This window comes from Notamacropus eugenii, chromosome 3 (genome assembly GCF_028372415.1).
Source record: "Notamacropus eugenii isolate mMacEug1 chromosome 3, mMacEug1.pri_v2, whole genome shotgun sequence".
NCBI lineage: Eukaryota > Metazoa > Chordata > Mammalia > Diprotodontia > Macropodidae > Notamacropus > Notamacropus eugenii.
Window position 1 is genome coordinate 313,637,664 of NC_092874.1, and position 27,098 is coordinate 313,664,761.

At 38.3% G+C, this 27,098-nt stretch overlaps 1 protein-coding gene across 1 annotated transcript in view; it reads left to right on the forward strand.

Annotated features, from left to right (window-relative positions):
- The window catches only part of EPB41L4B (erythrocyte membrane protein band 4.1 like 4B), a 151,125-nt gene extending 124,593 nt beyond the window's left edge, over window positions 1–26,532 (forward strand). Inside the window, exons 8-16 of the mRNA XM_072596705.1 lie at window positions 6,978–7,065; window positions 7,314–7,402; window positions 8,007–8,076; window positions 8,170–8,339; window positions 11,524–11,633; window positions 16,113–16,143; window positions 18,652–18,685; window positions 22,997–23,061; window positions 24,510–26,532. Of these exons, the coding sequence (XP_072452806.1) occupies window positions 6,978–7,065; window positions 7,314–7,402; window positions 8,007–8,076; window positions 8,170–8,339; window positions 11,524–11,633; window positions 16,113–16,143; window positions 18,652–18,685; window positions 22,997–23,061; window positions 24,510–24,663 (811 nt within the window). The 3' untranslated portion in view covers window positions 24,664–26,532. The remainder of the gene's footprint in view (window positions 1–6,977; window positions 7,066–7,313; window positions 7,403–8,006; window positions 8,077–8,169; window positions 8,340–11,523; window positions 11,634–16,112; window positions 16,144–18,651; window positions 18,686–22,996; window positions 23,062–24,509) is intronic.
- Window positions 26,533–27,098: the final 566 nt, after the last annotated feature.

Below are 27,098 nucleotides of genomic sequence, written 5' to 3' on the forward strand. Positions count from 1 at the left end.
AAGAGGGAGATAATAATAGCACTGACTTCCCAGGGATGTTGTGAGGATCATATAAGATAATAGTTGTAAAGTCCTTAGCACAGTCCCTGGCACATAGTAGGGACTATATAAATGTTAGCTATTATTATTAACATTATTATCTATAAAATGGGAATGTAATTCCCAGAATTGTTGGGAGAATCAGATTAGGTATTTGATTAGATAGCACAATGTTTGACACATCGTAGGTGCTTAATAGTTATTGTTTTCTTTATTTTATTATTTCCTTTACAAGCGATAGTATAAATAATAATTATTTCCTTTTGTTCCTTGGGATAGGGAAGGAAATATAACATACATGCAGATAAATAGGAAATAAATACAAAATAGAATTGTAGCCTTTTAAACTTTGAAACTTTAGAGGTGATTTAGCCCAGCTCCACTGCTTTTTATAAAATAGGAAACAGGACCAGATAGGCTAATGGTGTGCCCAGAGGCATGCAGATAATGAATGGCACAGCTAGCACTGGCTAAAAATCCCATTTTCTGTGCTTTTTCCATAAGCTTCACATCATCTGCACCTTCAATACCCTGCTTTGCCGATTATTCCTTAAAATGGACCCTCAACTCTGGAGAAACCACTTGTCTCACAGGGCACCAAATATGTCATCTCTCCTTTTAAAATGGAGGCTCTTTGAACACCAGAACTGTTTTCCTTTGTTGTCTCTTTTCTCCCCAGTGCTTAGCACTGTCTGGCTTTTTAAAAAAGCACTTAATAATTATTTGTTGATTGACTGATTGATTGCTACATTATTACCTGTATGATCACAACTTCACTTTTCCAGAACTCATTTCTTCATATGTAAAAAGAGAAAGTTGTGGTATATGGTATCCCAAGTTCCTTCCTTAGAGAAGGGACCTGGTCCCATTAGAGGCAGCTGGTGGTATACTGGATAGGTCACTGGACCTGGAGTCCAGAAGACTTGAGTTCAAATTCAGCCTTAGACATTTTTTAGCTGGGTGACCTTGAAGCAAGTACTCTAACCTCTGTTCCCACAGTTTACTCACCTGTAAAATGGGGATGACAACAGCACCTGTCTCATCAGGTTGTTGAAAAGATTAAGTGAGATTTTATTAAAAAAAAAATAAAGCACTTAGAACAGTGGCTGGCACACAGTAGGTACTTAATAAATGCTTATTGGATTGAGTTGTATTCATTGTGAAAGTGAATTTTGAATTTTGTTTCAGAAGTTTGGTAGAGAAGCTAGAGGAAGTTATTCCAGGCTCATTGATGAGAAAAGGAAAGAAAACTTTGCTTGGCATTTTTCCTAGGGAGTGAAAAAAAAAGGGGGGGGGGAAGAGAGAGCCTTGGGGTACAACTAAAAAGTATAAATTTTATGAGGCAAATAAATGTAAAGTCATTTGACCAGGGTATGCAAACGGCACTTAAGGAAGATGATTATGGCTATCAATTAGAATGGACCTTGGAGAGGGTAGAAGCACAACATCCATATAGAAAATTATTGGGTCTGTAATAATCCAGGCATGGGTAATTAGAATCTATGTAATTGCTAGTCTTTGCAAATGACCCCAGGGTTTTTATCATTGTTGTTTGATCGTTTTCAGCTGTGTCTGACTCTTTGTGACCCCATTTGTGTTTTCTTGGCAAAGATACTACAGCGGATTTGCCGTTTCCTTTTCCAGCTCATTTTACAGATGAGGGAACTGAGGCAAAGAGGGGTAAGGGACTTGCCTAGGGTCACACAGCTAGCTAGGGAGGCCAAATTTGAACTCAGAGAGAGGAGTTGAGGGCCCACTGTATCCACTGCCACCCAGCTTCTGGGGCTTTTATTATAAGAACTTATATCCTACTTGTCATTAAGACTTCAATACTTATAATTTATGATTATGAATTTGATGTAATTTGTGATTTTATTCATGTTAGTACTTCCTGTATTGGTGAAAAAATACCCACCCTTCATGCTTCAGTAGATAGTCTTCATGAGTTACCGTGACCTCCCTTGTACTTCCCCCCTGCCCGAAAAGAAAGAGATGATCACCTGGTAGCCAGCCTTCTGGCGATGAGCCTTTCTGGTTCTAGTTTGGCCTTCCTCAGACAGCAGATACATTGTTGGCCACTGGGCTAGCACTCAAGGCCTTCCCAGTTTGAGAGGACCTGCCCAACCAGCCTTCAAGAGCCCAGAGGTAGCTCCACACTAGAGTGAGGCATTGGGAGACCTCCAAAGTGAACAGCAGTAGTAGCAACACTTGTGTTTTGTGTAGTACTTCAGAATTTTTAAAATATTTTCGCACATTTTGTCATTTGCCTCTTGTATTATCCCTCTGAGGTTGGCAGGGTGCATACTGTTATTTTCATTTTGTAGAGAAGGAAAGTGAATCTCAGAAAGATTGAGTGGCTTTCTAACTGGCCAAATTGGGACTGGACCCTTAGCATCTTAGAACTGGAAGGACTTGAGGGGATCAAGTTTCTTTTCCTGCCCATTACAGAAAGGAAGGAAAGAAGGATGAAAAGAAGGAAGGAATTTATAATAATTTCTATGTCTGTCAGGGGTAGTTAGATGGTGCAGTGAGCCAAGTGCCAGGCCTAGAGGCAGGAAAACTCATCTTCCTGAGTTCAAATCCAACCTCAGATACTTACTAGCTGGGGTCCCTGGGCAAGTCACTTAACCCTTTTGGTCTCAGTTTCCTCATCTGTAAAATGAGTTAGAGAAGGAAATGGCAAACCACTATCTTTGCCAGGCAAACCCCAAATGGGGTCACAAAGAGTTGGACATGACTGAAGTATCTGAACAACAACTAGGTTTATCTCTTCAGATGTTGAGTTGTAGGAATTAGAGACTAGACCTATGATTTCATTAGTGTAGGGAACTCCCAGATGAGGGCATTCTTTCTACTAATGTAGGTTGTTATCTTCTCTGCAGTTTATGGTCTTAGAGAATTTCCTCAGGTGCTGTGAGGGTTACTTGATTTGCCCAGGGTCAGACAGTCCTTATGTGTCAACAGTGAAACTGGAGCCTCAGTATTCCTGGATCTGAAGCCAGTTCTGTTTCTCTTAACATACCTTTTTCATAAAATGCTTTTTGGTTTTTCTTCTAATTTTTCCATTCTAACCATTAGCTTTCCTTTTACTTCTTAGAGTTCTGTGACCAGTATTTTGTTAGGTATCCTTGTTTTCATGTCACTTTCTTCCATCATTTAAAATTTCATCTCCTTGTGTAATTAAATATTGTTTTATAGTTAGGATCATTGTATATCAAAACTTCATTTATTTACGAATCCCATGTGCCTTTTCCCTTTTAAAGTCTATCACCATTGGAGCAAATTTATCATTTCTAAGAACTTAAAAAAATCTATTGTCTTGAGGTTTGGGGCACCAGTCTAATTATGCCCAGTGTTCCTTTCCCTGACTCTTGCCCTTTCTGAGATGGTGCAATCACTTTCTTTCAGCGTTCTTGCTTTCATTCCAAGCCTGTTTTGTTGATCAGAATTAAATCCAAAGTAGAAATTTCCCTTATTCCTTTTTCTGCCTTCTGAGAGACTAAATTATCATCAACGCAAGATGAGAATTTTTGAGATGCTCTATTTTTTTCACCAGATTGAAACTCCCAGCAGGTATATGGATAGTTAAAGACTCCCCATCACTATTAGATCATACCACTGATCTATATTGGCAATTAATGTTAGGGGGAAAATCATCCATAATCTTTGTCTATGGCCAGACATCTGATGATATCCATCCATTATGATAGAATATGTATGTATTCTCTCCTTTTATCTTTATCTCACTGGTTTATAACCTGTTCTTACTCTTAGACTCCTAAGTTTTCTAATGGGCTGAAGACATAATTTCATAAATACGAACACATCCATGATACGTTCTCTTCTGGGATTAGATCTGTTTCTTTTGAACAAGTTACACTTTTCCATTGCCGTTGTCCAGTCATGAATCCCAGTTATTACCATGAAGTAATATTTACCTTTTACCTACTCTGTGGATCCTTATGCAAACCTCTGGGCCCATAAGAATTGTTCTCAACCCTTTTTATCAGTTTATTTTTCCATCTGCTTTGCTACATTGCCTTGTGAAAAATCAAGGGATATTTTTTCTTCATTCCTTACATCAGAGTAAGCAATTGTTGGTTAATTAACAGCTGCTCATTTGTCTCAACCTACATGGGTACCCAGGAAGGGATTGGCTTGGTATTGGGGGACAGAGCTGATGGACTTTGGGGATGAAAATATAGTATGTGGTGTGATGAGCAACTGAGTTAGAATTTGAGGGTTTGAGTCCTGACTCTCCTACTTTTTATTTGGCATAACCTTAAACGAATCACTTCCCCTTTCTGAGTTTCCAGTTTCTTATCTGTGAAATGAGGGGTTTGGATTAGATACTCTGAAAGACCCCACTCTAAATCCTATGATTCTGTAAGAGTTCAGATCATCAAGATAGCCATACTTGAATCATTCTATGAGAAAGAAAGTAGGAGGCAGTGTGGTATAGTGGATAGAATTCTTCCCTTAGAGTACAAGGACCTTTGTTCAAATCTTGCTGTATGACCTTGGGTAAATCATGCAACTTTCTTGGATCTGTTTCCTGATCTCTAAAATGAAAGAGTTGGAATACATGGCCTCTGCGGTCCCTTCTAGCTCTAGATCCTCATAATACTGTTTGAATCCATGGGACTCCTTCAGGCTGTCTAGAATACATAAAATCTGGATTTTTATAAAAACCATGTAAGATTTAATTTTTTTCAAAAAATTAGCCCCAGTCAGTAATAATAAACTTTATTTGTATAAAGTATGTAGACTTTTGGTTACCTTTTTCCATCCATACCTGCATACCAATGATTTATAGTCACTGAAGTAATACCTTTCAAATACAGTGCTCATGGACCAGAATTCGGAGATGCCAAAATGTAGATGACGTTGCCTGTGCCTTAATGTGACTCACAAGCAGTGTCCATGCAGTATCAGTAGTAAGGGTGTGTGTGTGTGTGTGTGTGTGTGTGTGTGTACACATACATATAAGATATATTGAATGAGCTTTCTCTTTCCTAACAGGGTCAGGAAATAGTATAGTCTCCTTAATAATCTGCTTAAAATATATGTCATTCATGGATTGCTAGTTTACAAAGAATACAATAAAATGTATTATGTTAAAATAATACTGTACATAACTATTAATTTAGATACCTATTAATAATCAACCAGACAAAGCAGTTGGATTTGGTTGGAGGGTGGGAGTTGACCAGGCAACCCCTATGATGATGAAGTGAATGCTGGTCTCTTATTTTTACTTCTGACTATGGCATTAGGCTGCCCTGATCTCTTAAATGACAAAGATAAGGCTAAAGTTAGTGTGTTATTGTGCTGTGCTAATTCAAAAGAATTTATTCACCTTTAGGGAAATTGACCAGTACTTTTTTTCTTCATCTTTAAAAAAGTAATACTTTATATTTTCCCCCAATTACATGTAAAAACAATTTTTAACATTCAAGTTTGTTCATTTTTTCCCAAAGTTTTGAGTTCCAAATTCTGTCTTTCCTTCCCTTCTCCTTCCCATTCTTGGGACGTAAGCACTCTGACATAGTTATATATGTGCAATCATGTAAAACATATTTCCATATTAGATTGACCAGTACTTTCTAAAGTTTGAAATAAAATTTTTGTAAAATTTAGATGTGGAAAGAAAGTGCCTGGAACCAAAATACTAGCCAAGAGGCTGTGAACTATGGTGGAGAAGATGGGTGGGTTTGTCAGTGAATAGATGAATGCAAGTAGACATTAATAAAGGAAATATCGGAGGATCTGTTGACTAGATGTTGAGAGTGGGGAAGAGTCAAAGATAATTTCAATGTTGAAGCTTGAAAAACTGGGAGAATGGTGGTTTCATGAACAGAAATCAGGAAATCCCAAGAGAAATCTAGAATTTCCTTGCTCTGTCTGAAAATTCCTCTGAGGCACCACTTCTAAGCATTTGAGGGGAGGCAGGATGTGTTGAGGACTTTGTTCTCTGCAGAAACCTCAGATAAAAAAGCTCTTGTAAGTACTACGGTAGGTTTTTGAAATGCTATTTTGCCACTGTTGACAAGGTACAGATAGCTCTCAGTGGAATGTGGCACCTCTGCAAGGTAAATAAGTATTCCTGAATGTGCTTTCTCTTATAATGTAGTAGTTTAAAACCAAATTGCAGCATCAAGAGAGGAAAAAACCACCTCCCCTAGAGCCTGTATAGTAATTTTTATCTCAAGGGACTCACCCCCCAACACATAAAAGCCCTAAAATTGTACTATTTAGTTTTATCCAGATGTTCTGCATAATCACATAGTGTACACAAACCAGTCTGTAGTTACAAAACTATAAACTTAATGTTTCCTAGAGACAAAGGAGGGTGAGCGCTCACTTAGCAAAGCTTCTCTCTAAAAATAAATAAACATGAAAGAACAAATATTTGTTTAATAAATATTTATTCAATAAATGCTTGTTAAATAAAAAAGATCTCAACACTGGATTTAAAAACTGTATAATCCATGCCTGTGTGGTTAAATTTATTATACTAAGCCTGTTAATTCCCACTCAGCCTTTCAAAATACTTTTTCAATGGAGAAAAACCTTAACATCATAATCTGGAAAATAGGTGTGGCTCACCCATTTTATAGAAAAGCCAGCTTCCTGCCTTTCCTTGACACTGGCATTCTTGTGCTATGGTCTTTGAGAGCATCTCTATTTAAGTCATGTTGCATTTTTCTAGCTCTAGACATAACTGACCTTAGTTATTGGTATTTCCCTGCAGGCTAGATGAAATTAAGAAAATGTTTGGGTATAGTTCCTCATACCCACTTCAGGAAAATGGCAGCCAGTTCCCCTCAGAAGGAAACAATCCAAATCTCCTACAACAGAGTCTTCAGGTGGCTTTGAGAATTCCCTTTATATCTGTGCAGCCGCTTAACATGTGTCTCTCGGTTTCCTTTTTAAAGGGGGAAGAGCCCTGCACAAGCTGAACTTTCCTATCTCAACAAAGCCAAATGGTTAGAAATGTATGGAGTAGACATGCATGTTGTTAAGGTAAGATATGGAGCAACACCATAATACTAAGCAACCTCTGCCTGCCTGCTGTTGGAAACTTAGAAACAAGCCTTTGGTGAGAGAGAACATTCTGTATTGTGTGAAGACCGCTAGAGACCTCAAGTTCCTATTATTCTGTAAATATTGATTCTCTCTCAATGCATATCACAGTGCTACTTTTAAAATGTTGATGATACTGAATTAAAACATTAAACCTGTATACTGATTGTCACTTCTTTTGTTTATAGGGGAGAGATGGCTGTGAATATGCTCTTGGTCTAACACCAACAGGGATATTAATCTTTGAAGGAGCTAACAAAATAGGTTTATTCTTTTGGTAATTTAGCTTGTCTAATATTATTTTAAATGTTTCCTATTTTGTGGTGAAATGATATATTATGGTGGATGGTAACAACATTGAAAGTTAGCATGGCAGAGTGGGCACACGTCCTCTCTCTGCCCTGACAACTCTGAAAGACTTACATATGAGCTCTTGGTTTGCGTTGTTGAAAGGAGTTGCCATACTTGGAGTTTATCATAGTAATAAAATCACACAAAAAGAAAGAGAGAGAGAGAGAGAATATTGAGGTGGTTTTACAAAGCCCAGATTCATTTTTAGAAAACTCATGTCATCACAATAATCTCCATGCCTGCCTCCCCCAAATTCGGGATGGTTCTGTTTAAATTAAATTGATTCATGTCACCCCAGCACCATCAGAAAGTTGACCATGAGACAATGAAATTTTTTGCCCAAGTAGCACATGAAACTGTCTTCTAAGGCGTGAATGTCTTGTAATTATCATAGGCAAAATGGTCCTCGAATTATTCCATGAAGTTTCACCTAAGCTAAGAGTTTTAAACAACCAAATGGCACCCACTGTTTGATATGTGAATTGCTTGTATGTATGATTCTACTGTAAAAATGTTTTCTCTGTGACTAGGCCCAAAATCACTAAAATGGATTTTAAAAAGAGCAAATTAACCCTTGTTGTCGTAGAAGATGATGATCAGGTAATTTCGGTGCTCCCTTTTCTGTGTTCTTATCGACCCTTTACTGAATAACAGCTGTGCAAAACTAATAAGATGTTCTATTTTATGTCTAAGGGGCGAGAGCAAGAACACACGTTTGTTTTCCGATTAGATAGCTCCCGGACCTGCAAGCACCTTTGGAAATGTGCAGTTGAGCATCACGCGTTCTTCAGATTGAGGACACCAGCAAATAATAAATCCAATAGATCAGACTTCATAAGGCTAGGATCACGATTTAGGTTCAGGTAACTAACCATTTGTCTAAGTTAAGAGACTGTTTAATGAAGAATTATTGTTGTTCAACCATGTTCCAGTCTTCATGACTGCATTTGGGGTGTTCTTGGCAAAGATATTGGAGTGGTTTGCCATCTCCTTCTCCAGCTTATTTTATAGATAAGGAAACTGAGGCAAACAGGGTTAAGAGACTTGCCCAAGGTCACACAGCCAGTAATTGCCTGAGGCCCGATTTGAACTCAGATCTTCCTGAGTCTAGGGCCAGCACTCTATGTACTATACCACCTAGCTGCCCCAAAGAATGGGACAGGTTTATCTATAAGAAAAGCAAATGCTCTGAGGCAGTAATACTAGAACTGTAATGCCTCAACCAAGGGATGGGATGCTCTAGTGAGGCTACTTCCAGAATACGTATTTATTAAATTCATGCACAAGTCAAGACATCACCCATGATGTCATTGATCCTGTTTGAAAATGAAGGATAAGGATACTGAGCCTCTTCAGAGGATGGAGACCAGATTGATGAGGGGGCTGCATACTGCTATTTCTGGACTGGTTGAAGGTATAGGGAATATTTAGCTTCAAGAAAAGACTTGGGGAGGACATTTAATTGTCTCCAAATATCAGAAGGGCTGTGTTGTAGAAAAGGGAAGAGACCTTTTTTTCTTCTCCTTTCCTAATCTCAGATGGGAAAACTTGAAAATTTGGTTGGGAATTATAGGGAAGCAGATTTTGGTTGAATACAAAGAATGAGATTTTCATTCAGTGAGAGCTCAAAGGGTTAGGTGGTTTCTGGAGGTAGGAAGTTGCCTCTAGATGACTGCTTGGTGGCAGTTTTAAGGGTGATGCTGTAGTCGGATCCAGATGACAAGGTCCCCTCCCAGTTTTGACTCCAGTCAGATTTAATCATAGAACTTTTTACCTGTGAAGGCAATCAAAGGTCTTGGACCTCTTCCTACATAATACATCTCATTAAAATCTGTTTGGAATTACAGAAATTATCCACTGGAAAACTTATTGGCAACATGAGGAAATCACTGTGGAACTCTTTTAAGAAAAAAAACTGGGCATTTTCTGTTTTTTTAAAGGTGTTTGAAAATGTGCAGGAATATAAAGGCAAAGTCTCTTTAAGAAACAAATTTTTTAAGAAGTATCTGATAGCTTATAAAATGCTGAAATTTCTATGGGGAGGTTTTTAAAGAAATTCCCTTGTATGACTGCACCCATTTTGAGGAAGAAGTCAATGAATGGCAGCCAAAGGTGTATTGTGGGAGGAGCAGTCTTCGTGATACAAAAGAAAATGTTTTGTATTTGTAGTCATGGGGTCTAAGTCCAGAACAGAGCTCTGCTACTTTATGACCTCTGTTACCTTGGGCAAGTTACTCAGCCTCTCTGGACTTTCTTCTCCTTCGTAGTCCATCTGTAAAATGTTACTGCTTGTCCTTCCTTCTCAGATAGGACCATGAGGTCAAGGAGGTGATGGCATAATATGCAAGTGAATTGGATTTAAGTGAGGGAGGGCTGTGCACAGTCACCAACCTCACTTTCTCTTCCTCAGCGTCTGAGTCCAGTGGCCTGATATAGATCCGGACAACTGGAGATGTCCCAAGATGCAGTGGGAGAACTTGGCCTTTTTAAGCTAAGGCTTTTAGCAGGTCTCCATTTGACTGAGGCAAAGAATGATTGCTTTAAAAAAAAATCTGGGAGGGGACGACCTTTAGGGTTTCTGGCCAGAGGAGAAAATAATTGCTACTTATATTCATTCTGAGCCAGTTGGGGCACAAACAGTGACTAAGTAGGGCTTGGTCTGGGACCAGAGGGATTTGGGTTGAGGCACGTCTTTAAGAGGAAAAAAAAACAAACACCGCCCCCCCCCCCAAAAAAAGTTTCAGAGATTAAAATTTACATTGTCCATGTACTGAATGACCCTTAAGGTTGTTCCCAGCTCTAAATCTACAGTTTGCTATGTGGTTGCCACAGGATTCTTCTTGATGAGACAGATTTGACAGAATCAGGGAGTCACCCTGTAGTCTTCTTTTCCTTTGTTTTGTCCCTTGGCCATAAGGGAAAGAGCAGACTAGGCAAGATAAAGGGGCAGTTTGTGGGTCAAGTCACTGTGTAATATGAAGCTGAGTTACCCCTTAAGAGCACTAAATCAGTAGAATTTTGTCTTCTGTCTGGTAACCTGTAGGATCAGGAAAAAGCAGCAATGTCCTTGGAGGCCTGAAAATGGCCAAAGAGATGCCAAAATGGGTAGAATGGGCAGATGCGAGAAGAAGCACTGAATTTCTGAAGAGCTCTCTACAGGGACAGGGCTTTTTGATAACTCGATTACTCTAGGTCAGAGAACTAAATGTGATTAGGAAAGTTAAAGCATAAAGAGTAATTAATAATGACTGATTTTAGTAGCTGAGCTCTCTGTATTTCTGTTATCCTTGCTCTATAGATCAAATCTTGTACAATAAAGATAATAATTAGGGATTTGTTCATAATTTTTAGGAAATTATTGTTTTTTACCTGAGAGTGGTATATTGGAAAAGCGTGGTACCTGGAGTCAGGAAGACCTGGCTTTAAATCCTTTCTCACAAACTTACTCCTTGTGTGATCACAGGCATTATTCCAATATGTAAAATTGGAGTATTAATAGTATCTACCTCAAAGATGAGGATCAAAGGAGATTTTATATACACACACACACACACACACACACACACACACACACAGATACAGACATACATATATAGTGTTCCATAAAACCTTAAAGTGATATAAAATGTTGATGGTTATTATTTCTTTTAGGAAAAGTAGAAGTAAATGAATTGTATGCTTTTTAAATTTTTTTTCAGAAATTCCATTAGTTACTATAATCAGATACTACTATTTGGTATCTCTCTAAATTGTGGGCATAGTGCCTTGGATGAAATTATCAACTTCTGGAAGCTTTATCCTCCCTAACGCGAACTTGTTAAGTCATGGAAATTATCCTAGGTCACCATGTTGTCTCATGATAACACAGACCCAGAAATTGAATTCAAGATTCAGTTGAACTCCAGAACAATTATACTACATGATTGAGTTGAAACTGTTATCCCTTTAATCCAGTCAAAAAAAACTCATTTCAATATAAATTCTTTTGCAAAAATATTCTAATAAAGTTGTTAATCTACCAAAAAAAATACCCTATATATTTTCTAGTGGGAGGACAGAGTATCAAGCCACTCATGGGGCCCGGTTACGAAGAACCAGTACATTTGAAAGAAGACCTAGTAAACGGTACCCGTCACGGAGACATTCAACTTTTAAAGGTTGTATGTTTTTCATTCTGCTTCAAATAGTATATTTTTCTTTAACTCCTCAAAAGCAATTATGATGCACAGTCTGAACTTTTTATTTTTAGACTGGCTATTCTTGTCCTACAGAAGTAGAAAAGTTTATTTAGGTAGCTCCTAAACAAGTTTAGTCAATGTTTACCATGCCACTGTTCCCTTTTGTCTTTTTTCTTTCATGTTTTCATTCCATCCTCTCCACCAACCTTCTCTATCACTATTTCATTCCTCCCCACCCTTTCATGAGCAGGCTGTGGGGTCTCAGAAGTATCATGGGAAAATAAGCATTTTAATGGTGAGAATGAAGTAGCCATCTCACCTAGAATAAACGTATCTTTTGGAAAGCAAAAGCCAATATTCTCTGCTATTGTACCATGAGAATTATAATAGGAGGGGGCAACAATGGACAGTGAAGAGATTAGACTCAGCTGGGCAAAAAAAAAGTAGCATGATTCAAGTGTGGGTGTATAAATTTAAATACATGGGTTGACATCCACTTGAATCCTTTTTGGTCAACTTGGTGAAAACCCTCCATGATCTGTCCTCATACAGTCATGATTCCATCTGGGTCATCTGAGACCTTTGAACTTGCAGGAAGCAAGATGTATTTCCCACATGGCTTAGCACCACCATTAAAGTAAATTATGTGTAGTTGCCATCAATTGATTGATTCCCCAAAGACCTTCTAGGGCCCTATCTAACTCTTGAGTCCTTCCCAACAGAAGCAGGCTATTCCATTAGAGTTATTTACAACTAATTCATAATAGTCAGTATCCCACTAATTTCAGTCCACCAACTCATAGTAATCAAATGAGGGAAGGGGTTGTTGACCCAGGTTTTCCCTTCCTTTGACAGTAAGGTGGTCTATTGCAGCTTTCATCCAATCTACAGAAAAAGTCCCATATCTAGTCTCCCTGTAAATACATCTGTTAAAAAGAAGGAGGATCAGCCAATCTCCAATAGCAAAATACATTAAAAGGAAGGGGATGTGATTGAGATAGGAATGATAACAGAATATGGGCTGATAAAATAGTGGGACATTATTAAGTTCCTATGATTAACAAGGGTGGCATGATTCTTGGTGAAATTGATTTTACAGATTTCATAATTGATATAGCTTAATAACTTGTATAGTATTGAATTGTATTAATCCCATTGTAAGCTATCCAGTATTAAAGGGCAGGAAGTCATAAGTCAGCTCCAGAAAAAAAGAATCAGTTGCTGGTGGTTTATTGTGGTCTTTCCCCCAATTGATAAAGAAAGAAAAACCCTTTGACAGCAACCTTGTTTCAGTCTTCCCCCTCTTCATCAGCTTGTCTTAATGCAGTCAGCCATGTATATATCTAATAAAACACTGCTGCTACCTCCTGGTATTTCTTCTAGCTGCCATCTTATTTCTTTGTCCTCTTTATTTTATGGATGTATTTCTTGAGCTGGCTCTCACTGGCTGCCTCTGATTCCTCATTACCCTGTGAGGTGCTCTGCCATCTGGCTTCTCTCCTATCACTTTGCTGAAAATTCTTTTCAACAGCTCTACATTCTTTAAAGCTTTCCTTAATCTTTTTTTTTAATGTCTCTGTTTCACTTAATGCTATTAACCAGCTCCTCCCTTGAAGGGTAGGGGGAGAAAAAGCAAGAGGGCCAGTACTGAACCTTGGAAAATTATTGATATAATAAGTTTTATTTTGAAAAAGCTGGCATTAGAAGAGAGGGAAAGCCCATGCATGCAGTCCTCATAAAAGGAAGGGGGAGAAAAGTGTCAAGCAGTGGTCCCATCAATGTACTATGAGAAATTTGAGGAGGGAAAGAAAATTTTTGCTCTGATGAGGAATGAAATGAGGAAATACGTCATGGTGCATCTGAATGGGGCCTTGATGAAAAAAATGGAAAAATTTAGCAGATGCAGTTGAGGTAAAGTAGGGCATGCCTAATCTAGGAGTAAGCAAAGAATCCGTCATTTGCCAAGCATTTATTGAATAGTTGCTAAGTGTCAGGCACTCAGAAGACAGGAAAAGAATAAAAAATGAAGAGTAGCGGTCCAATTAAGCTGAAACGTGACAGGGAGTCTTACGAAATCACCCTAACATTAACTTTCACATTTGTCCCTTTTTCTCCATTCATGCAAAGGTCATTGCTAGCCCAGGCCATTATCATCTTTCACTTAGGCTGCTTTCACTCTCCACTGCCCAGTCTGTCCCCCCTGCAACTGCCAGATGGATATTCTGAAAACATAAATCTTAAGTCTTACTTCAGGAATCTTCCGTGGCTCCCAGTTGCTTCTAGGGTTGAGTACAAAATCCTCAGCCCGACATTTTAAGTTGTCTGTCCTTCACAATCTGGTTTCTGCCAACCTTTGTGGGCTTATTTCATATTGTTCCAGTTAAACTAGCCTGTTGGCTAATTCCTCTTCAGAACATTCCACCCCCACCCTCCTTACTTTTTTATATAAGGGGTCCCCCAGGTTTGAAATCCTCTCCCTTTTCTTCTCTGCTATGTAGAATCCCTCATTCACAGTTGAGGTACCACCCCCCTCCCATCCCAAGGCCTCTCCTGACCGCCTCTCTTCCTGCCCCCCCCCCAATTATTAGCACTCTAACTCTCCTGAAATCGCTTTGTATTTATTTTGTTGTGTACATGTGGTATCCCCGTTGAACCTTGATGGTAGAGTCCTTTGTTTTTGTTGGTATTTCCAGCCCCTTGCCTAATACATTCCACATAATAAACTTTTAAATTAGATCCTGTGGCAAGACAGGACAGGCAGGTTGGAGCTGAATCAAGGAGAGCTTTGAATGCCAAAGTCAGGAGTTTATACTTTGTTTCAGAAGACAAGAAGAAGTTGCTAGAGAGAGCGTCACTTAGAAAACTGTTCCCTTCTTCTCTCCCTCTGTCCAAATTCTACCCCTCCTTCAAGGCCAGGGTCAAGTTCCATCTGTTCTGTGAAATTTTTTCCTTAGTCATAATAGGACTGCTTTATTATACCCATCCTCTGGACTCCTCTGGTAGCACTAAGCCTATCTCACAGCTTGTCTGTGTGTGCTTATCTATTTTTCTATTCTCCCCTCGTAGACTGGAGGCTCCCTGAGGACAGGGACCTTTTCTTATACTTTGGTATACTGATATTAAATAAATACTTGTGAGTTAATCATTAAATTATAGGTAGTGCCCATATGTTTAGAACCAGACTATTCAAGTTTCAAAAAAATGTAAGAGAAAGTAGAATCGTATGTTTAGGAGAACTTGGAAGTAAAAATAAAAATTTCATTGATGGGCCCTAAGAAGCATTTTATATGAACATGTGAAAGTAGGGCTAAAAGGGTTTATCTGCTTATTTTGATTTATTTATGGAAATTTCTTAAGTATTTCCATGTAGTTAGCATGATTTATTATTATTAATTCCAGTAATAATAAATAGCAATATTTTATTATTTCTCATTTATTGTATAATATATTGTATATGTAACTTAATATGTTATAAAGTACATAATTCTATAATATGATATATATTCGTGCATCGTAATACCAGTATATTAATTTATTATTAGTGGTAATAGCGATCACTTATATAGTGCTATCACTTATGTATTAACTTATTTGATCCTTACAATAATCCAGTGAGTAGATGTTGCACCGATATTCCCATTTTACAGAGGAGGAAAACTAAGACACAGAGAGATCAAGTGAATTGCCCAGGGTTAATTAAACAGCTAGTGTCTGAGGTAGGATCTGAACACAGCTCTTCCAACTCCAAGTTCCACACACAGCAGTCATTTGTGTATGTTTGCTTCCTTCATCCCTACATTTGTGAAGTCAGTGAAAGCAAGGATCAGGCAGTCATTACCTTCTATTTTTTTCTAGCACCTAGTATAATACTTGCATGTGATGTATAAGTTACTAAAGGATTACTGAATAAACGATTCTTTGTATTTGGAGAAGAGTATAGGAGAACTTCAGAACAATACAAGAGGGGACAAGAAAGACAAGGAAAAGAAATAAAAGACAGTAGAGGAGGTGACCAGATAGAAAAAGCCTGTAGTAAGTATTGAGAGTTGGAGAGGACCAGAGACTTTATATGCTACTAAAATAAGTGTGTCTCCTTCCAGGAAGAATAGTTGACCTGTGCTAGATGTTTCTCAGTTCCCTATCTCCTTTCCCCACATCTGTTTCTCCTCCCCCTTTCTTTTACCATCTGTGGAGTGATGGATAAAACACTGAAGCATTTGATTATGCTGTCTCCAAGAATGAAGAGCCTCTCTGAGCTCAAGGTGATGAAGACAGACTTGGTGAAGAGGTTACTTTTTTAGATTAGAAAAAAGTTCGTTTGAAGATGTACTTCAAATAGAAAATGAGTTTACTTAGCCTGTCTCTTTCCAGCCTGTCTTAAAGCAGCTTCTAAAATTGTGATACTTTTTCAGTTTCTGGAATATTGGCTTAACCTATCTTTTTTTTTTTTTTTGAAAGCAAACAACCCAGTGAAAGCAGCCCAGCTGTGGTAAGTGTTACCCAGATCCTCATGTGCGTTGGATGCAGAAGACTTCATTTTACTGCTCTTTCTTTTTTCCTAATACATTTAAATTATGGATATTGATCCTAGGTGCAATTTTCATTTTCCCTTTTCTGTTTCCTGAATCCTGGATGATGATTTGTTGGGGATGTTGGAGTGGGGATTCCTATTCAGCTATGGGTTGGTTGAGATGAAGATTGAAGTTTCTTCCAGCTCTCACCTGCTTTGATTCTGGTGAAAAGAATACTGGACTTGGAGGCAGCTAGGGGTTCAAGTCCAGACATTTAACTTTTGACTGTGAATTTAGTCTAATCACTTATGATTGGGAGACCAAGTGGAGATCATTTACAAAATAACAGAAACAATACTGGCAGTGCTATCTCAGGGAGTTATTGTCAGGAAACAATGTTGTAAAACTATTAAATGCAAACAGCTGCTATCATCATGTCTGTGGCACTCAGGAAATTATTTTTGTACAGTAATATGCTGTAAATTATCAGTCAAGAACACTTGGTTTTTGGAACATTTCACAATCATTCTCCAAAATTTGGTTCAATTTAATCAATGTCTACTAAGTATTTTTAAGTACAAAGCAGTATATTAGACCCCAGAAATTAAAAAAAAAATTAGATTCAATGTTAGGCCTGTTCTAAGAAGAGAGAGCTCTAAAACAACTACTTGTAGAACCTGAGAGGAAAAAAAGACTTTGATCACAAAGGCTATACAATTGACTGGAAGAAATAAAGTGAAAGATGGAGAAATGAAATCAACTACTCTGATTCCCATGTGTTCTCTCTCTGTCTCTCTCTCTGTGTCTCTCTGTGTCTCTCTCTCTCTGTGTCTCTCTGTCTCTCTGTCTCTGTCTGTCTCTCTGTCTCTCTCTCTGTCTCTCTGTCTCTCTCTCTCTGTCTCTGTCTCTCTTTCTCTCTCTCTCTCTCTCTCTCTCTCTCAGGGTCTCTTAGATTTAAACAATTTTGCCTGTGGAATGCATAGTTATTCCTTGCAGACTGGACTATGATCAACTGCGAATCTCTTTAGACTCTCCTCCTCCCTCCCCCTGCAAATCTTTACCTTATTGTAAAATATTACTTATGTTGAAAAGTCCCCTAATCCATTTTTCATATGTGGAACTGTGCAGAGCTATGGATGTGACCTGTAACTACTTATAAGCCTTGTAAGAGTGTGCCAAGGTATTCACACAGGTTTCTACTTTTTTTCCAAGCCTTCATATGCCTTTGTCCATTTTCATAGATTTCTGTTTTATACACCGGCAAGAATAAAATAGTAAAGTATTCTGTTTGAAAGGGGAAAAATGAAGTAAAATGAGAGTTCGTGAGGAAAAAAGTGATAGAATAAATGAACTTAGAACAAAAGGTGGAAGAACCTTACTCAAATAGCAGACTCCCTGAAAAAACTGAATGGAATAATCAAAACTTAGCGATTCCATGATACAAAAGAAATATTATAACAAAATCCAAAGATGCTATTTCCTGTAAAAAACAAATGACCTGGAAAACAGGGTGAAGAGAGATAATTTGAGTCATTGGACTCCCTGAAAAGTGGTGAAACAGAAACCTGGATACTGCATTTCAAGAAATCAAGAATCTACCCAGATATGCTAGAACCAGAGAGCAAGTTGAAAGTAGAAAGAATTCACCAGTCACTTCCTCAGAGACATCAAACAGAGAACATCTAGGAACATCAGAGCTAAAACCCAGAGATTCCAAGTCAAATAAAAAATATGACAGATTTAATAGCAAGTTATTTTTAAGGACTTTTGTATCATGAAATAAAAACATATGGGAAAGTGCCTTGAAAAATACAAAATGCTTGGCCAGCAATTACGATATTGACCATTCAACACACGTCCATATTCTAAGGATAATGTGCCCCATCCCAATGGGGCAGCCACTGCAGGGGGTTATGAAGTAAATGACTTCCAGCGTCACCCATTGCTGGCTCAGCACTAACTTTTGTCAGTGTGTAAAAATAGCAGCTCTTGCTGAGTAAAAGCAGCCACAGCTTCCCCCTCCCTGCATCCTCATATAATATTAATAGAGTCTATCATGGGGTCCTGTCTAGTTTGAGAGGATCTTGGATTTAGAACCAGAAGAAATGTTAGATTAGACCATCTGATCTAACTCCTTCAATTTATAGGTTGTACCAATAGAAAATGGCGGAATATGGATTTTCTCACTCCAGACTCCATGTTTGTTTCTTTTTTTTCCCTTTGCCATGCTGATATGTAGGAGTGACTGGATAGAAAAAGAACCAGGAAAGGTTAATGTTAAAGAAACCTATGGAGGCAAGGGAACCTTTCTAGTAGGAGGACAAAATGGTGAATATATGTCACCCCAAATGGCTGTTCGTCATGGCTGTTTCTGCTTGATTTTTTGTTTGAATATGGATCTGAGCAGATAATATCATGAACATTAATACTAATTAATACTAAATTACTTTCCTCTCTGTAATATGTTGTTTGCTTTTTTATTTTAGCTCCAAAAATAATCCAGAAGTTCATAATTACCAGGTAAGAGAAAATTATTTAAAAATTTTTTCAGCATAGTTAGTCATTTAATCCTGTATATGTCAGACTGTTCTCTATTATAAGAGATGGTAGTAGAAATTTATAATTAGAAATTATAAGTGAGGCTAGGAAACTTTGGCCAAGCAAAATTATTGAACTTATTGAGCTTGTTTCATTCAGTCAAGCTATTGCCATGCTCAAGGGGGCCACTCCTTCTCTTAAGGGTTGAAGGAATAATAAGTGATATTATTGGGCTAATGACATTCTCCTCAGGCTAATGTGAGTAAGCTTATCTGGGTTTTCCACTCTTTTATCAATCTTATAGAGGGTGAAAGATGTTTTGTATACAGTAAGTGTTTAATGAATGTTGAATTCAGTTAAATTGATTGGAATAAAATGGGGCAAATCCACCACAGATTTCACTAGTCATCTGATCCAGAGTATTCCATACCATTAACACCCTGAGGTGCTATCATCGCTGTGGTTTTAAATGTCACACATCACAGAACTGTGCCTTGAGAAACTAAATACTTGCCATATTTTACTTACAGGCTTTCCCCCTAATTTTAGCCTTTGAAAAATATTTTTCCTTTTTGATCTTCCATTATTGTCTAGGGCCTCCCCAAAGTCTTAGTGCCGTTTCAAGGATAAAGCTTAATGTATTTGTGCAAACACAATCTCGCTAAATGAGCGAGTGAGTTGGGGTGAGTTGAGGTGACAGGTTTAGAATCTCAGAATGTCAAAGCTGGAAAAGGTATTGGAGGCTGTTTTACCTAATCCCTCCAGTAGGCTATCCTTCTAACAGATTAAGTACCTTTCCCACCCACCCCCCAACAGCACAGGGTTTAGTAATTAGGGATAGTAGTGAAGTGAGAGCCCAGCTCTCCTGACTCGTGAACAGCTTTACCCCAGCAGCTTCTTAATTACTTTGTTTTAGAGATGTTTTGTTACCGGGGCTGATGGACGTCACACTGGTAGAATCCAGTGATGAAATATAAATGATGCCATTTTCTCAGTGGTGAATCACAAGAGAAATGAATAAGCATGGATGCCTTGAGCAGAGGAACCTTTTCATTTTCCAGGCTTATCTTTTTTTCCATAGGTTTTCTGTTTCTGTTTGGGTCTCCCTCCCATTAGAAAGCTAAGTGTTATGAAAAGATCACAGAACTTGGTATCGAGTGGGACGTGGGTGTTAGCTATATGACCATGGCACGTTACCCTTGGAATCTCTGTTTTCTCATCTATAAAATGATAATATTTATAGTCCTTAACTCACAAGGTTGTAAGAAATGAGAAAGGACAGGACTTCATGACCTTTGAATTGCTGTGTAAAATTTTGCTGTTGTTTAAGTGTTCTTTTAAACAGTGACTTGAGAGTTTAGATGAGTTTCCCTGGTGGGAAAGGAAACAGTCAGGGGGGCTGGCCCTGGAATCAAAACATTGGATTTGAATTGCCCCTTTACCATAGGCAAATCATTTCCCCCTCTGAGTTTCCTCATTGTAAAATGAGGTTAGACTATACTGCCTTAGTAGTATACCTATATAGTATTACCTATATTCACCATACTTCTAGGGCCAGCCACATTCAATAATTCGGTGTGGTGTTTAGGAATAATTGTTCCTTGATAGGTTTTTTTGAAGGCTTTTGCTTATACACCATAAGAAAAGGCAGGTCCCACTAAGCTGTAAGGTCAGCTAGATGGTGCAGTGGATAGAGCACTGGTTCTGGAGTCGGGAAAACTCGTCTTCCTGAGTTCAGATCTGGCCTCGGACACTTACTAGCTATGTGACCCTGGATAAGTCACTTTACACTGTTTGTCCCCGTTTCCTCATTTGTAAAATGAACTGGAGAAGGAAATGACAAACCACTGTAGTATCTTTGCCAAGTAAAACCCAAATGGGGTCACAAAGAGTTGGACACAGCTGAAAACAACTGAACACCACCACCACCAAGCGGTAAAGGCTTTTTGAGTGTGTCCCCAACAGAATATTGTGGCTTGCTAGACTCAGAGAGGTTCATCACCAGAGGTTTGGCCGCCAAGTGACGTTTGACTCCTTGAAGATGTACTAAGATGTATACATATCTCTCCTCTCTCCAGGCTGTCCTCCCTCACAGCTGCCAAATTGATAATCCAAAAAAGCAGGTCCAGCTGTGTCACTTCCCTGCCCAAGAAACTCCTGTGGCTCCCCACTGCAGTTAGTTAAAGCCCTTCACAATCTGACTCCGATTCTTTTCCGACTAATCACATTACTCCTCCCTCAGATCCTTTGTGGTCCAGCCAAACAGATCTACTAGCTGTTGCCTATCCATCAGGTCCAGTCTCTTGTCTCCATGCTTTTACACAGACTGTACCCCCGCCTGGGATTCTCTTTCCCCCTCATTTTCTTCTAGGCTCACCTCTACTGGCTCTTCCAAGAAGCTTTTTCCTGATCCCCCCAGCTGTTAGTAACCCTCCCCGCAGGCACTGTGTGTACAATATATTTTATATGCATTCTGAACAGCATAATATATTTTTGTTGTGCAGTTGTTTCAGTTGTGTCTGCCTCTTTGTGATAGAGGTCCATGGGATTTTCTTGGCAAAGATGCTGCAGTGGTTTGCCATTTGCTTCTCCAGACATAATAAATGTTTGTTGATAAATTGATTTGATTAGAGGGGTTGTGATCTGTTTTGGCAGAGGAAGTACATATATCAATGGAGTCATTAATCCTTTTTAAGTATCAGAATAAGAGGATAGAATAGAAGCCCAGGGACCACCCAGTTCTCTGGCTCCCCTCTCATGTAAGCTGTTGAGAGCCTGTACACTCTTATGCTTAGAAAAAGGACCTGTTGGGGAGAGAGGGATCAGACAAAGATTTTTTTTCATTTTGAATTTTACTGCAATCACATCATTGTTTCCATTCTTCTGTTCAAGTCTATTTATTATAACAATGCATCTTTCCATTTTCTGAAACCAATTGTTATATCAAGGCTAGGTAATCATACTTTATTTTCCAATTGATTTTGCTGAGAAAAGAATTTAATGAGAATTGGATGGGTTTTTTTTTTACTTATCATTACCCAGAAGGGATATCCTTAAACCATCTTTTCTCCATTTTAAGTATATAACCAAAGATATGGACTAAGAACCCTCCAAAAAAAATGGATAAAGTTGGATATGGACAAATACTGCCTGTAAGCATGAGAGGGTTTTTAACTAGCAAAGCAAAGAGCTGGTACAGGTTTGTGGAATCTGCTTGATTCCAATGACAAGAAAGCCTGGAGATAAGTTTTCTACATGATAAAAAGCTTAGAGAAACTGCACCTGGGAATCTGTCAGTGGATAGAATAGGACTTCCCCCTCATCATCCGTCAGGCAGGTGGTACAGTGGGTAGAACACTGGACTTGGAGTCCAGAAGACCTTAGTTCATATTCTTCCTCAAGACACTAACTATATGGCCCAAGCTTGTTTTGAGGAGCCAGTGAGGGGATAATATAGAAAGTACTTTGCATACCCCAAAGCGCAACATAAATGCTGACTATCATCATGATACTCCTCTCAGCATGGGAGCTAGTTTAATTGCCCCACAGTGATGGGATTTTGTCACAGAGAGCTTTAAATATCAGGTATATTGAGTCTCCAGAATTACCTGGTTCTGCTTTTCTTTTGGGGGTTTGTGATTTTAAGACGGCTTTCAATTTAGAGATTGTAATACTTGTCAAGAGATGGAATCTCTTCCCATTCCACCATTAACTAAATTGATTTGTGACTTTGTGGTGGTTTCTTGCCTGTTTCCACATCTATAAAGGAGGAAATGATTCCTCCTCTCATATGCTGTCACAACGTGTGGTAAGGTTTTTGTTGTTGTTGGGGCTTTGTTCTTGTTTTTTGCTATTTCTAAGAAGCTCTCCAGGGAATGAAATTTCACACCAGCCTCTGGTTCTAGAATAATGTTGCTAACTTAGATACCTTTCCTACAGAAAGTTCTTCCTGATACAGCGTTAGCCTCATTTTCTTTGGTTCTGTCTGTGAGGAAAATGGGACTTTCCTCCTGAGGACCTGTTTTCTCTTAAAAGGCTGGTAATTTCTTCATGACCTGACAACTTATGCTTCCAGAATTAACTAGAACTGTTGCATTATGCTTATTTAATTTTTTTAAAACAAGGGCAATAGAACAATTGAGTAGAATCTTAACTTTGTGTTTTTTCACAGTTCTTCTTGCCATGTCTGTCACCTACCCTGCAGGGGATGTAAAAATTAAAATATAAAGCAAATTAACCCTCATCTAAATGAAACTGTGAATAAACTCATCATGTTCAATATTTTGCTTCCAGATGCAATACCATCCTAATATACATCCTGGACAACAACAGTGGCATCCTCATTCTCCAAATATAAGGTAAGCACTTTGGAAGAACATTTTTTTTAGAACATTTTTTGTCAATAATTAAATTTTTTTTTCATATTACACTTAGTTACTGAATTAAAAGTAACTTTTCCCTATTTAGTAAAATAGTAAAATATGGTAAAAGCTTAATAGTAAAAGCTTCCTCAACCATAATCAAACTATTCTCAAAGGAATATTTACATTATCTAGGGTGCAGAAGTTCTATTAAAGGCAAGGCCATTGCTTTTTGAAATCTTGTTTGTTAATAACTTCAGTGATTTTTGTGAAAACTTTAAAATGGCTCTTAAAATCCCTCAGTAGTGTTTGTTCTTGACATGGGAAGACACAGACTTGGGGGATGGAGGTGTAATGAGGTGGAAAGAGCTCTGGATTTTGAAGTAGGAACACCTCAATTCAATTCCAGATCTTCCACCTGTTGACTGAGTGACCTTCCACAGATCACCCTATGCCTCTACTGAGGCTTCAAGTTTCCTTCCCAGCAAAATGAATGGGGTGGACTAGATCAGAGATTCTTAACCATTTTTGTGTTGTGGACCCCTTTGGTGATCTAGTCAAACGATGAAATGTTTTAAAGGCATAAAATACATTGGATTGCAGAGGACACCAATTATATTGAGATGTTATCAAAATATTCTTTTAAAACCAAATTTACAGACCCCAGGTTAACAGTCTTTTGGACTAGATGACCTCTAAGGGTCCATTTCAGCTTTCGGATTCTGTGATTCTTCAAAGGGGAACGTCCTGCCTTCTGCAGGCACAGAGAGAACTTGGAGTGACAGAAATTAATATAAACACATTGAATTAATAGAAAACCTGAGGACTTACATTGTACACCAGCACTTACCAAAGCTTATTGATCGGAGTCCTAAATGTATTCATAGAGAAATGCCATTATTCACAGAGGCATTCAGTTTTGTGATTTTTAACAGGTGGCTTTGGTTAGGTGATAATTTCAAAATGTCATTCCATTGCAAATGCCATTTGTTTTCTCAGCTTAAGCAAATGAAAAATATATGGAAACTTATACTTGTGGAAATATTATTACATTTTTACTGTTTAACCCAAGAGCCATGATATTTTCGTCAGCCCAGACTTTTATTGTGGGAAAAGGGAGAGGCCTTTATGTATATTACTGCTTGTTCTGCCCAGTGAGCTTCCTAATGGGTATGACCTATAATATCCACAAACGAATTTTTTTACCCACTTGTGAATTTGGGATTTTATTCACAGTTCTCATCTGATTTCCCCACAAAATACCTGAAATGGGGGGAGGAAGGTGATGAAGATGCTTAATGCATCCTGCTGAAGAGTACGTCTCATCATTTCCATCTCATTGTTTTGAGTAAAATTTCTAAAGCATTTGTTACCATCTTGTATAGTTTCACCCATAGTTCTATGTTTTCATCCTTCACTAACCATTAACTATGCCGATGGCCCAGGCCCTCATTTCAGGATGACAGGTCACACTGGAAACCACCCACAAGTGACGATGACCACAGTTTGCATTATGTCCACAACCAGAACCAGAAGAATTTAGGAGGAATACAAAGTATGAGTTTGATGTATCAAGATAAACTTATGACAGCTCTTTGAAACTCTTCAGATCTCCCTGATCATCTTAGTGTCATCACATGCCATGAACATTGTCTGTCTTTGCATTACCTGAGTTTGTTTTGTAAAAAAAAATAATAATGCCTGTAGCTTATATTGGATTGGCCTTTCTTGATGGTCTTGAAAGTTCTTTTTGGCCTTTTTATAAATATCTGAAAATAGCCCATGGTAGCTAGTCATCAATCACTGTTTACCACATTCCAAATAAAATGAAGGTAGTTCAAGGCTCAGGAATAATTTTTGTTGTTCCAATTTTAAATTTGGAAGTAAAAGTGTATGTTTATTTTTATTGTGCAGCAAATATAGATATATGTATCTTTGTTATTTAATTGATGGAACTAAGCAAAGCTAGGAAGGATTGGTATAAGAGCATGTAGAATGAAAAGACTCCTGGGCTGAAGAGTCAAGGAACGCTTATGCTACGTTTGCCACTTGCTAGTCATGTGATTGTTTCCCTCTGAGTTACTCTAGTTTCCTCATCTGTAAAAGGGTTAGGGGTTGGACTAGATGGCTTTCTGATCTATCCAAAGCCAGGGGTTTTGTATTTTTATTTTTAAATGTTGCTGCCAGGTTGAGGTTTCAGGTGAAAAAGAATATTCTGACTCTTACATGAGAAGCGATGTAGCATGGTGGAGAGAGAGAAGTATAGCCTTGGAGCCAGAAAGACCTGAGTTTGAAGCCCTGCCTCTGATATCTGCTGGCTGGGCCAACTGCTTCACCTTTTGGGGCTCAAGGCCTCACTGTCAGACTCTAAATGGCCAAGCAGGTTGGCAGCCTGCATTGCTAGATGAAATCCCTCACCAGGAGCTCTGTATCCTGATGAAATCACCGATCTGGACCATAGCTCTGTAATGAAAAAGGCAGTATCCCCTTTCTGAGACGAAGACCTTTTTTTTTCCTGGAAGGATTTAAAATCTTCATGGAATTTACTGGAAGATATTCTAGAGGAGCCTAAACATTTTGCGTCTTGCAGAGCATCAATCACTACTTTTGATTTATTGATTGTACTAATAATAACCACATGCTATCCCTAGGGGTAGTTGTTGCTGCTATAAATCATTTAAAATAATGCCTTAATGATGGGTGCTGCTATCTTGCCTGATTTTTTTAAAGATAATTCTGAATACAAACTAAGGATTGGTAGAATGTATCATTTTTTCTGCTTGGACTCTCTCAAAAGGTAAACCATTGCCATCTACAATGCATTTGGAGAATCTGATGAAATTAATATGTACACTGGGATGGGGTAACTTTTGTGTAGTTGTGCCAGGGTACAGGGTCAGGTGTGTTCCACTCCCTTGTCAGAAGCTCCTGAAGCCACCCTCTTTGCTGCTTTGAGGTGAAATCTGTATCTGAAACCACCTTCTTGCCTTAATCTAGCTCCTGCTTTAAACTGAGCAAAATAAAGCGATATTCTTTCCCTCTGGTCCCTTAAAACGACAAAACTCAAACCATATTCATTTCACCCTTTTATAAAATCAAGAAACTCTAGTGCCATTCTTTGTGACATTTTCATTGCAATCAGGGCTGCCCTGATTTTTAAAAAAAAATGTCTTGAGATCTTCTATATTTGATCAATTTTAGGTTAAATACAGCAGTTAATGATTTTTGTACATGCCTGTTCAGCAAGGGAAAAACTTGACCCACTCTTATTAGAGTTAGCATTGATCATCTACAACTCTTGGTTTTTTTAAATTGTTTATAAATGTTCTTTTTAGCAGTTGTTTTTTGATCTTCAGTGTATGTGCTAAGTACAAATTATGTGTCCTGAATCTTTAATCCATCTCAATACATTTTTACATAAATGCATTTCAAAGGAATAAAGATTGTTTGTTGTGTTTTGACTCTTAAGTTACTTTTGATGAACTCCTGATTGCTTCCTGGATGTCTTCATGGATAACCCATGCATCAGCACACTTGGGTTCCAGAATTCTTGTCTTACAAGGCCCGAAAGTGGGCTTTGGACCATCTTGCATGAAGTGAGACCTCCTTAGAATCTCATTGTCTTGGATTGTACTGTCATATTTACAAGCTATTCACATGTGCAGTTATGAATGGGTTTGTATTACATATCAGTCAGTTTAAGCATTGATTAAGCACCTACTATGTGCCAGGTGACCACTGGAATACAAATATAAACAAAAACGGCCCTTACCCTCAAGGAGCTCCTAATTCTAATGACAACAACTATGCACAAGCAAGATATCTTCAGGATGAATTGGGAATAATCAACAGAGGGAAGGCTTCTCAGAGAAGGTAGCATGTCTAGGTGGTAACGCTCCTTTTTCCTTAGCACTGATAGTGCAGAGCAACAAGTTTTGGGATTTCAGGAGGCAGAAAAGCATGTTGTGCCTCCTCATTATCCAGAGATAACCAGTACAACAGTTAAGTGATTTGGCAGAGAACTGAGAAAGAGA